General features: G+C 40.4%; 1 protein-coding gene across 3 annotated transcripts in view; it reads right to left on the bottom strand.

The window, feature by feature from the left end:
- Positions 1–8,598: 8,598 nt before the first annotated feature.
- The window catches only part of CAB39 (calcium binding protein 39), a 49,002-nt gene continuing 44,408 nt past the window's right edge, over positions 8,599–13,192 (bottom strand). For all 3 annotated transcript variants that reach the window (XM_081910540.1, XM_081910542.1, XM_081910541.1), the window contains exons 7-9: positions 12,762–12,827; positions 11,708–11,851; positions 8,599–10,972 (exon numbers count right to left, since the gene is read on the bottom strand). In XM_081910540.1, coding sequence (XP_081766666.1) covers positions 10,784–10,972; positions 11,708–11,851; positions 12,762–12,827 — 399 coding nt within the window. In that variant the 3' untranslated portion in view covers positions 8,599–10,783. The remainder of the gene's footprint in view (positions 10,973–11,707; positions 11,852–12,761; positions 12,828–13,192) is intronic.

Raw genomic sequence — 13,192 nt, 5'->3', positions numbered from 1 at the left:
AGTGTCTCTTGCAAAAAAACAACAACCCTAACCCGAGTACAAAATGCAGAGTCACCTGTCTGTTCTACACACCAAATAAAGCCTATTAAAAAATCTGAACCAGAAATGAATGAGGTTTGTTGTTTTTTTTACCAGAGAGCTCTGCAGGGTTATTGCTAGCATAAAGACAAATGGATATGGTCATGAGGGAATTTGTATCATTTTGAGGGGGAGAGAATCTCACCAAGTGACTGATGATGCCTTTTAATTATGCCTGTTTTGAAGATCTTCTGAGGAGAAGGAATGTTCCAGGTCTCTTGGAATCCAGCAACAAATTACACTGTGGCGACAGTTGTCAAAGGTGACATAACCACTATCTGCTGTGGGCAATAGAACCACTAGTGCTTCATTTTCAAATAACATCTGTTCACCCAGAAAACTCATCTTCAACATGTTGAATGTTGTTATTCTCTTTACAGGGCCATAAAAGCCCATGGCTCAAGGACACGCTACGTGCTGCAAACCATGCATTTAAAAAAGAAATCCTGGAAACTTTGTTTTGCAGTTCCCGGGATTCTTTGGGAGGCAAATGCGCTTTAAATGTCTGGTTTGTTTGCAGCCTTGACAATCTAGCATTCAATGTCGATGCGTAGCTAGTCGTAGCAGAGAAAGGGAGAGATGGAGGCAGGGTTAAACAAGGAGAAGAATCTGCATTTATTTCATGTACAGTAAGGCTTCACAAAATAGGTGGGTTTTAAAGAGGAATTTGAAGCGAGAAAGGTTGCATCACACAGGCATTCTGGTAGGGCCTTCAAGACAGAGCTGTTCCATCAGGCCTTTGGCCAGGGTACAGCCTGACTCCCTCCTTTGGCAATCCTCACAGAATTTCTAGCCCAATGGTTGCCATTAATTTGATTGGAATTCATTTTATAATGAAATGATTTTAGAATGTTTTATCATTTTACTGTTGTTAGCCGCTCTGAGTCCGGCTTTGGCTGGAGAGGGCGGGATATAAATAAATATTATTATTATTATTATTATTATTATTTGCTTCCAGGCATCAGGGGCAGCAAGGGAGAAAGTGCGGAGTAATTTAAGCGGGGAGAATATCTTTGGACAGGTGATGAGGCAGAGCTATGGGCAGCTATGTAGTAGGATAGCTGAGCCACATAGGGCTTTGAAGGCAAGGATGAGGAACAGTGGAGGGCTGGCGCCCATTGAAACTGGTAGGGGCAGAAGACAGGAAGGTCAACAGTAGGTGGGGCCAGAGCCAATGAGGGCAGAGCCAATTCATTCTCATTTCATTGCCATCTTCCTCCCTGCTGTGTTCTACAAGACAGGGGTGTAATTTTTAAGAAATGAATGATTTTTTAAAAAACTTGTGATAATAGGGTTGCAGCTTCCACTGGGTCTTCCTGGCTCTCCAGACTTTCCCTCCCACTTCCCCATCCTCGGGTCCTGGAAGCAGTGTGGAGACTGAAGGAAGTGTGTAATAACTGAATAATGTGGGTAGCAATATTTTGGAAAGAGAAGAATCATAGAACTACTGTACAAAGTTCGAAGGGACCCTGAGGGTCATCTGTTTCAACTCCTGCAATGCAGGAATCCTGCCCACAGCTTGGCTCGAACCACCAACCTTCTGGTTAACAGCCAGATACACTGACCCCTTGCGCCACAGGCTGAGATATTTTCAGTCAACAGTAAACCCCATACAGTAGCTCCTAAGTACAGTGGTATCTCAAGTTAAGTACTTAATTCGTTCTGGAGGTCCATTCTTAACCTGAAACTGTTCTTAACCTGAAGCACCACTTTAATGGGGCCTTCTGCTGCCGCTGGGCCACTGCCATGCGATTTCTGTTCTCATCCTGAAGCAAAGTTCTTAACCTGAGGTAATATTTCTCAGTTAGCGGAGTCTGTAACCTGAAGCATATGTAACCTGAAGCGTATGTAACCTGATGTACCACTGGACTTGGATATTTATTTATTTATTTATAAATGAAAAGTAGACAGTTATTGTGTGAAATTGTTCTGTTGTAAACATGTAGTTACCATAAATGCCTTGCTAAGTATTTGCATTGCTGCATGTGAGCCTCTATTTGGACCTGCCCTGTTTTTTGTTTTTTAAAAAGCAAATGATCAATTCAAATTTATCGGATAATCTACATCAAGAGAAGCTGGAGACATTCGACTTTCTAATTTGGACCCTTCCCGCTTTCTGCAGTACTGATGCAACGGTAAGTCATATTCCCAGCGGGCTTCTTAAGCCAGGAGATTTTCATAGTCAAGGTCAGTGTGTTTCCCTCCGCTTCAGACTTCCTTTAATGAATATAACTGAATTTTAAACAGCAAATGCAATTAAAATCTGTCACTTTGTTAGGTGAAGCAGTCAATAAGGGAAGCATCGGGCAATGCTGACTGTCCTTGATCCAAGAACATCAAAAGAAGATGCTTGACTCTTTCATGAAACATGCAGACACATTAATTGTTTTGGCCCTCTGTTGAAGGCGAAGAAGACTCCCCGCCACCCAACATTTTCACTTCACAGCCATCATTTACACGTTTAATAGAGCTTGCTCCTTCCTGACCTTGAGAGAAATTTGCGCTGTTTTGTGGCCATTTTGCCCTCAAAAATGGTTTACTGTCAGCCTGCGTTGGCCTCCTCACTGCAGCCGGAATCCATTATAAAATTTGGTGTAATTTGCATCAGATATGTTGTCACTAATAAGCTTCCTGACCCCATATGGCTATTAGCATTACAGTAACAGTGATAATTACTGCCCCTACCCACATCTCAATGGAGAAAGGAATAGTGTGTCTCATGGGAGAAATAGTTCTGTTGCAACAGTGGGGTGCCTGCTGGGCTCAATCCCCCACCCACATTTGAAAAGAATTCAGGTGAGGAAATGGTAGATTCATAATGCAACAATGTGATGCAGTACTTGGAGAGCTGGAGTGTGATCTGGGAGAGCAGGGTTCAGATCCCTCCTCCCAGCCATGATGTGGGTGGCGCTGTGGTCTAAACAACTGAGCCTCTTGGGTTTGGCGATCAGAAAGCTGGTGGTTCGAATCCTCGAGATGGGATGAGATCCCATTTCTCTGTCCCAGCTCCTGCCAACCTATCAGTTCAAAAGCATGCCAGTGCAAGTAGATAAATAGGTACCACTGTGGCGGGAGGGTAAACAGTGTTTCCTTGCACTCTGGTTCCTGTCACGGTGTCCTGTTGCGCCAGAAGTGGTTTAGTCATGCTGATCACGACCCAGAAAGCTGTCTGTGGACAAATGCCGGCTCCTTTGGCCTGAAAGCGAGATGAGCGCAGCAACCCCATAGTCGCCTTTGACTGGACTAAACCGTCCAGGGGTCCTTTACCTTTACCTTTTACCTAACCATGAAGCTCACTTAGTGACCTGGGGCCCATCACTATCTCTCAGCTGAGTGCAGGTGCAGCCAACATGGTAACCTCTGGATTTTGTTGAACTACAATTTCCATTATCCCAGACCGCTGCTGCCCATGCTGGTTGGGGCTGATGGGAGTTGTAGTTCAACAGCATATGCAGGTCACCATGTTGGCTACTTCAGCCTAGTGTACCTAACAGGGTTGCTGTGAGTATACCCTGGTGAGCAAAGCAGAGAACGCTGTAGATTGCCTTGAGCCCTTTGGGAGGATGGATGGATGTAAATGAATATTAAAGGTAAAGGGACCCCTGACCATTAGGTCCAGTTGTGACCGACTCTGGGGTTGCGACGCTCATCTCGCTTTATTGGCCGAGGGAGCCAGCGAGTCAATTAAAGAACGAGTCAATTGGTCGGTGCCCCCCACCCACCCCCATTCAAAACCCATCTGAACCATGAGCTCACTGGATAGCATCAGGAAATCAATTTTCTTTCAATCTCCCATGTGCAATATGGAGGTAACAATAAGGTAAAGGTAAAGGGACCCCTGACCATTAGGTCCGTCATGACCGACTCTGGGGTTGCGGCGCTCATCTCGCTTTATTGGCCGAGGGAGCCGGCGTACAGCTTCTGGGTCATGTGGCCAGCATGACTAAGCCGCTTCTGGTGAACCAGAGCAGCTCACAGAAACGCCGTTTACCTTCCCGCTGGAGCGGTACCTATGTATCTACTTTGAGGTGCTTTCGAACTGCTAGTTGGCAGGAGCAGGGACCAAGCAATGGGAGCTCACCCGGTCGCGGGGATTCGAACCGCCGACCTTCTGATCGGCAAGTCCTAGGCTCTGTGGTTTAACCCACAGTGCCACCCGCGTCCCTAAATGAATATTACACTATTTCAAATAGTGTAATACACTAATAAGTGACTTAGTAAGCATAATAATAAAGAGCAATGATGCTCACCCATTTTTCTCTCACCCCATTTCCAATATCTTTTAAATGCTACATCCTGCTTCTGCTGGAACGCTTCAGCTGAAAGCTCTCAAAAATTACCTTAAGGCATATTGCTCGCAAAATGATACAGGAAGACTACCACTGGTCACCACTGATTTCATAAGTGCTAACCAATACGTGCCCCATGACACTTGTCACACCGCATTCCAGTCGACCACAGGTTTTGCCGGACAGTGAAATTGTATTTTTCCAGCGACAAAGTATTGTCATTTGAGAGCTTCACCATGCCCCAGGGGGTGCCCTCAAGAGTTGGGTCCCAGATATGGGAGACATGAGCCTGCACCAAAATACTCGCCTATGAAGGGAGGGTTGCAGATACGGCAGTTTTAACAATTGTAAATGTGGCCGCACTCCCTTCCTGATAGTTGTTCATTGGTATTTGGGAAAGAAGCAAGTGGTGAAGAATGCAGCCGCTCTGTTGATGTGAGATCAGCACAAGGAGACTGTGACCGGTTAAGTCCTTTTGTATTTTCTTATGCTATTAATTATTATCATCATTGCATCACAGGCTGAACTTGCTGGCCCTGTGGGTTCTGCCTTCTTTGGTGTGTGGTTTGTGTGTATAATAAGCTGGTCGATACTGTGGCTTGCACTTTTAAACTCTTGAGGGGGGCTGTGTGGATATGGGGACTGTTAGGATGAGCTCCTGCACTTCAAAGTTCACTGCAAGCACAGTACCAGTCCTCCTTCATAGTCTGTTAAGTGTTCTGCATCTACCCATACTGCTTAGCATTTTGTTGTCCACCTCCCACCCTATTTTATTTTCAAATATAGATAGCATAGTTGATGTACATTCATCTGCTGAATTAATATCCACCAGTGTTTAAAAAAAGCAGGGGGTACTTCGGGAGACACTGGGTTAAAACCAAAACCAACTCTCAAGGGTCATGCTTATTCTAACGCCACAGAGGTATAAAATTGTTGCCTCATTTCCTAGCGATTTTCTTGGCACCAAAGTGCAAAGAGGAAACATTTGAAGGTTAGAGCTGTGAACTTAGAAGGAAACACATATCAACTGCACAGCAGACACCCAGCAACTGCGAACACCTCCAGCGTGTGTACACAGTAGGATTGTAAGAGATATGGCTCCTTGGATCGGAGGTGCTAGCAACTGAAATTATTGCCTCTGCTAGGTAGGCAGCTAGATTTGCAGTTTAGTGGTAGAGCAGCAGCAGCTAGGCCAGGTAACACCACAGACCAGGCTTCCTCAACCTCGGCCCTCCAAATGTTTTGAGACTACAATTCCCATCATCCCTGACCACTGGTCCTGCTAGCTAGGGATCATGGGAGTTGTAGGCCAAAAGCACCTGGAGGGCCGAGGTTGAGGAAGCCTGCCATAGACTGTATGTTTTACACAGTTGCCCATTTTCCCAGATTTTGGTCAGACATACATTTTCTTCTCTGGGCCAGTAATTGGGTAACAATTCACAAGGTCTTGAAGGAAGACAAGGAGCCAGCTTTGGGTCTCCCTCCAGATCTCCTTTTTATTGTGCATTCATGATTATTTGCACTCATGATGCTATTGGTTGTGCGCGATCCTGCTTTCAACACCGTCCGTGCCTCCAAAAGTTTGGCAATGATGCATGGAAATGATGTGTTAGCATTGGGGGAGCATTTCAGAAGTAATAAAACAGAATTAACTCCATCACTAACGCACTATGAGTGTCAAGCACTTTGCTGAATACATGTCTGGATGTTTTGGAGTTGTTATGTTGGAAAATTTGTGCAAAAATCAATAAAAATTATATTAAAAAACAAACAAACCTGTCTGGATGTTTTAACAAAACATGTCTGAGGAGGCCGTTGGATAAGACTCAAACATGGCTGAGAGCACCTGCCAGATTGCTGAGCTTTTTGAAAAGAATAATGCTGCAAGACCCCAAAGATTCAGGAGATGGGCAGACTAATGATGAATTTATGTCGCGAACAAGAGGGGTGGCTAAAAAGGGAGAAATTTTATACACCCTGTCCATTCTCCTTCAAAGGACACTTGACACAGGAATTTGTTTCTGTATAGCTTGCCAAGTATGAACTAGGCAATCATGGATGAAACAAGAAACCATTCTCATGTTCAAAGCTACTGGGCAAAATTTCACCATGATCAAGGGAACTGCTGCCAAACTGTACCCGAAGGTTATTCAGTTGTTATCCAAGCAGGTGCAATGCCACAGATAGTGAGGCTGTTTGTACCGTAATTGAAAATGACTAGTGTGAAACAGGACCAAAGTGCTATTGGGGACGTCACCAGTGCAGTGCCTACAGGCTCTGTAACACCCACAAACAAATGTGATGGTGCCTGCGGAGACCAAGCAGTGATAGTCAAGTATAGTTTGGTTCCAGCACTTTTTTTTGCCTCAGGATTTTCTCATCAGTTCTTCTTTGCACCCTTGAGTGGTTTGGCTTGACCAGATTGTGTCACTGAACTGTGATAATGCCTCATGCTTCCCTAGATATGAGATGGGAGAAGGTGTAGGGGTGCGTCTGTGTGTAAAAACCTCTGACTTTGTGTGGGTGGAATGTGTTCTACCATACTGTTAAAGCTAAGAGCTGCCCACCATTGCCCTGTCCACTTGGGCCACCACTGCCATGTTATGATGGCTCCAGCCCTCTAAGATTGCCCACAAAGTCCTTGGGTTCTGTACTGGAAGAAAGGCGGGATATAAATAAATAAAGGGTGAGAAGCAGGAAAAGGAGTTGTATATGCAGAGATTGGGAACTGAGAGATGATGACTTAGTACCCCAAGTAAGATCTATTCCTACCAAAATGGAGTGGCAAGGTGTTAAAATAATTCACTAAATGAAGGCACCTGCTGATTCACAGGGTATTTTAGGTTAGGATTAGGAGTAAAGCTGGGAAAAGCAGATATCCATATATGACTTCTAATGATACCCCCTACCCACTCCTAGGTTAAGAAGTTAAGAACCCTCAGAAAGATCCTAATTTAAAGCAATTTAAATGTTCCCTCCTAGAGTAGCCCAATTTGGTTTACCGCTAAGAAGATTTAAATATAATTTGCACCTTTGTACAGAGGTGAGGATCAACTTAACACCTGACTTATCTTGCTTTGCAGCTAAGCCCAAAGGACACCCTGCTATTTTGGCAGTCTGCTTGATTCTGGTGGGAGCAGCGGTAAAAGATACAAGGGGATGTCAAGAATCTTGCAGAAATTATGAGAACTGTACTTCAACAAATATGTTATTTAAAGGTGCATTAAGTTTTACATTCCAATCTTTGAGTCAGGCTTCAAGATACACTATTTAAGTGTATAACAAGGAAGAGGAAGACCATAGCTAGTTTTAATATGATATACATAAAGAGACTGGAAAAAACTGCTCTTTACTGCTCTTTTTTAAGGTTGTAAATGAACCTCTGATTAATGGGGAGGGGGGGGGACCCCCAAAGTTAGGTGTGTGAAGCTCCCTTAGATTGGAAATAGCCAAGGCAACCTAGGATGCAATATAGTATCTTATTCATAATACTCGGGGCTCTTCCTTTGCCTGCATGGTATGATTGCATCAGATGTCATAGTGATTGACAGGTGGGCAAACTCATCCACCTCTCCAAGTGGCTTGTGGGAATTGGGGAACAAATCCATATTAAAATGGGCTTAAGTCATTCCCTCTCTCGTGGAGCTGCAGTTGAGTCTCTTAACTGACTTCTCAGCATCTTCACCCAAATATACATGTTCACCAAATGATAAATTTCCATGGAACTTTGAAGAAAGACAGGGTAGTTAAGTTTGTGATTTAGATCAGTCCAGGAGATGTTACCTATATGTGGGAAAAACAGAGTTTCTATTAGCAAAATTTAAATTCTGCGTAAGATAGAAATAAACCTAACATGCAAAGGTTGGAGAAGTATTATATGTTGTTGCAAGTGTAGATGGCTATTTATATATACTGTATATATATTGTATTAAAGTTTCAACTGCATTCACAAGAAGTGCAGAATACCTCTTAAAAGAAATAATCCAATTCAGGTGGGTTCTTCCCCCCTCTATAAATATTATAAAACACACAATTGTGTTTCTTCAAAATTTTATTTCTATTTAAATTATGGGGCCAGCCAGATCTTCTAAGAAATGCATTCATCTGAAGAAATGAAATGCTTTTGTGGAAGTAGAATTACAATTGTATACATCTTTTTTGTTTAAAAACACTTCTCACATTAAATAACTTTTAGTAATATCTTTAAGCCTTCACACAGATAAGAAACCACTTCCAGTACAATAGTTTTTTTTAATATGAATAGCACATCAAATGGTCTTAAATACAACTTTTTTTTGAATGCCAACACTCCAAGGATTAATGTTTGAAAAAAGTTAGAGCCACTTTCTCCCATGCCAAATAGTAGAGAAGCAAAACCAATATCCAAATCCATCTTTGAACTTCTTTATATATACACATACATAACTTTTTAGCATTTCTACATTTCCCCCCTAAAGTGGAAGCCTTATGCATAATGGAGAATAACTTGCCAAGTAATATTTTCCTTTTCTTAACTACGATTAACCAAAATATAAAAAAGGACAGAGTACTGAACTATAATATCATCTCGTGGCCAGTTTTGCCTGTCTATATAAATGATTTAATAAAGGCTTAATGATTACTTTTTCTTCTTTCAGTAGACATTATGAATCACTTTGCAAAGGACAGGTTATGACCACTAAAGGAAGCATGACAATGCTGAGATGGCCAATATTACTAGAATCCTATTTGCTGGATTTACTTTCCTACTTCCTTCATGAAAGCTGTAAAAATTAGCTAAGGTGTCAATCAGGAGATTAGTTTAATCATTTGTGAAATAATTTAACCAGAAAGAAGCTAGAAAGCAATAAATAATTTTAGAGCATTCTCATTCAGGTTCAATCATGCAGAATTTGAACTTCCATACTCCTAATCCATAAAGTTGGCTGGCTGGTTGTGATCTCAGTACTACTATTAAGATGAATAGATAGTATTTTGATAACATAGTTGAGATATATTTAGCAGATTTTTTTTTGTTATGATCACAGTAACAAAAAGTGGTGCAACATCAGTCTTTCTTAAAAAATAAATACTGATAGTTTGCAGCATTAACAAACAAGATATTGACACTAGGACAGTTATGAAATTATGGTTTTTGAAGTAAAGGGGAATTATTTAGTTATTTACCATCACAACTACCATACCGAATGTTAACGATATGAAAGGAATAGAGATTCTCTATGTACCCACAAGGAAAAACAAATTGATATTAATTTAGCATAATCTTTATAATTTTGCAATTGGCTGAACACAGCACTAATATAGATGGATAAGGCCAACATTGAAGGATATAGGTTAGTGGGTTCCAGAACTATATTTTAGTCTACCCTAACTGATGGCACCCCATTAAACCAGTGAATACAGAGAAAATGGATTTTCTTCTTTTTAATGCTGCTGTGTTTAAGAAATGTGAAATGAGCATTTCTATGTGATCCTAAGTATTCATTACAGATGAGCTTTCATTTTGCAAAACTCAGTATCAGGTAAAAGATACAGACTAATACATTAACATTCCTCTGCTGTACAAATTAAATCCTTTTTAAAGAAATGAGCAGCCTAGGAGTTATATACAAAAGAAACCAACAAGCATTGTTGAAATGAAATGCAAAGTGTCACTGCTAAGCTCTACTGTCTGAAATACCTTCAAAGTAAAATTAACAAAAAACCTTAGAATGTATTTCCAAGTCTACAACTCAATTTTCAACAAAATCACACACACTCTCTCTCTCCAAAAAAAAAAAAAAAAAAAACCTACAAAGCAGTGAAAGGCATATATACATTTTCCTTATGAACTCTGAGATTTCACTCTTTAGAAGTTGCTATGTTTCAGTATCAGTTTTATTTGCAAGACAACTGTTCATCCCAGTAAGCTCACATTTCCCCTTTGATTACACATAAAGCACTGCACATTTTTTTTTAAAATCAAGGCATACAATCTTATACTATGGTGCCAAGTATGCACAGATAACATTGTGCTCGCATCTCATACAAGGTTAAGTGCAAACGTACGGATTGAATCAGATTTGCAAGCATGCACCCCGTCACTTAAACTACTCTAATACCTTCTTTTCCTATCCCAAACTATCTTCTATATGTTTGCTTTCATGAACCAACAATCTCCCCCCGCCCCCCAAACTTCTAAAAACAAGCAGTGTGCTTGAATTCAGACACAAATACCAAGAAAGTCCACATTGTGCAAGAAAGCAGCAGCTAGGTTTGTCAACTTGGACTAAAAAAAAAAGAGAGAAAAACAAACACTGTTCACTGAACAGCAGATTAGCAGTAATGTTCCTCATGAATTGATAAGAGTGCCTGATGCTGAATATCTAACAGCAAATGCTGAATTTGGATTTAATATTTTAGGGGTTTATAGGAGATTAAGCTTCTTGCTGTGCTGGTCTTTTCAAATCCCTGATCTGTTTAACTAAATAGGTCTTCTCATCGTTAAATTGTTCATCCTCGGTCCTGTCGTTCTGAAACTTGCTGAGGAACTCAATAAGTTTGGTCTGGTTCTTTAGGAGGATATCTAATATAGGCTGCGTCTTGTTAGGGTTGGCTACGAACACCTGCAATGAAAGAAGATGGTCAGTATAGGAAAAGTTCAGTTAATATATCAAAAAATATTAACTCTCAGAGGAATATTTACATTTATGAGCCAAGTCTACAAGGTGCTAAAAGCCCACAGGCAATGTTTGTGCAATTATTAGTGACAAGGACCAAGCATCACTTAAAACAACAGAATGGATTATTCCCTCCTGGAATTCATTAGTTTAACCTATTAATGGAACAAATGTTCCTAGATACTATTTTCAAAATGATTTAGTGCATTTGAATATGCATATTCGCAATCCAAGTAGCACCAAGCAAAACTGCTTACAAAGGTTTGTGTTGAAAAATACTCATTAGTGCAATTAATGAAATAATTCATGCAGAAACATTTGTTTGTCACAGGATATTAAAAACAAATATTACATGCAATATTAAGGGGCTTCTTTTCAGAAAAATGTAGGGGATCTGTTTGCTTTCAAAATAGCTGCATGTGATATATTTATTTGAATGTTTTAGGAAAAATGATAAGCCAGTCTCAGAGAAGGATTCAGTTAAAAAATAAATTTGACTTTGAAACAGAATTTGCTTTGTACAACATATCCCACCCACCCTTTCCAATACTTATCCAATACTTCTCATTCAGTTACGTCAAGCCACTCTGGTGTAGTATTAGATCAATGTAAGATTAGATACCTTCTGTTTACAGGAAGTGTTGAATACCATTACCAACAACATTTAAAAGCTGTTTCTACCTTAAAGACATGAAAGGCTTCAAACTGAATGTTGCGACTCTTGTCTCTTAGAAGGTTCATCATAAGTTTGAGATTTTCAGGTTTACTGATGTATTTTGTCATAATTGTGAAGTTGTGCCTATCCAACAGTAGTTCACCAAGCAGCTAAAAAACAAGAGGGGGGGAGGGAAGTGGTGAAGTTTTCCATTAGGGCTATAAAACTCAATCAACCTTTTTTTGTTCTTTAGCCACAATGATTTTTTTTCAAGAGCCAGAATTTATGGTATTATATTCTATTACAACTCTATCCTAGTGCTACCTAAACTAGTATTACTGAGTCTGCATAATTTGGACAACTTCAGGAAAAACTGGGTGCAATCCATTGTTATTTGTTGTATGTTGCAGGTAACACAGGAGAATATGTGCAAGCAATCTTGTGCCAAATTAAACCAGAGTTTAAAGGATACTGTATGGGGAGTGTAGCCAACAAAATCCTGACAAGTCTTCTGACTTACAACATAAGGAGAAAACACACTACAGCCATCTTTAAGATTTTGAGGACCTCAATGGGCTAGTCAAGTTCAGCATTGGTTATTATGGCAAAGCATGAACTCTATGAGGGGCATAAAGACTTGATCCTTGGGGTCATCCAGTGTACATAGAAATTTCTGCATAGAAACTTTGAACTTCAGAATGAGTGCAGAATGTTAGATCATGCTGTTTGTTTTTATAGTGAAACTGTTGATATGAATCAAGCTTTGGGGGGGAAAGGTTGTGTATGTGTCCATGTGTATATTAATATATTGATGAGGCACCTTAGGAAACAAAAACTTTCCAGGCTTTTACTCAACATTTGCAAAAATATGCTTGAAGTCTTGCAGTTATAGAACCTGTACTAACCATTAAATGTTAGAATATTGGTTTCCTAAAGTATAAAGCCTCATGCTTCAAAACTTTCTTAACTGATCAGGAGACAACGTATAATGAAAAGCTAGCTTGGTCCTACCTGCTGAAATTAAGTTCTTCATAATATTTTCTAATGTCAAAATAATTAAAGTCAGTAAGGTCTCTCTACCTTAAGCGACTGTCGTTTTGTCACGTAGTTTTCTGAATGGAGTAACTTCTCGTATTCACTGAAGAACTGAATGGAGAAAGAAAGAAAAATCTAACTATCACAAGCACTCTGATTCCAAATGATTTCAATGAACTGGAAACACTAATATAAAACACAGAAATAATGTAAAGATTTAAACATTTTAAGTATTTTGCTCCAATTTCTGTATGATCAAGTGGAAAGGCTGAAGGAAATTTTCAGGCAATTCTTTAGGCAACAACATGACAGGGAACACAAGCAGATTTACATTTTCATTATCAGATGTGACCAGCAGATGGAGCACGGTTGTCACACATGCCCTTGTGATTATTCTGGCACACCAAGGAAACAGGCTTCTTAATATACAATTTCATTCCCAGCGCTTTTAGAACTGTGCAGTTGCAAGAGTTTGC

The sequence above is a fragment of the Podarcis melisellensis genome, assembly GCF_964234715.1.
Source record: "Podarcis melisellensis genome assembly, chromosome: 5".
Classification (NCBI taxonomy): Eukaryota; Metazoa; Chordata; class Lepidosauria; order Squamata; family Lacertidae; genus Podarcis; species Podarcis melisellensis.
This window is presented reverse-complemented; position numbering and strand designations above follow the sequence as displayed.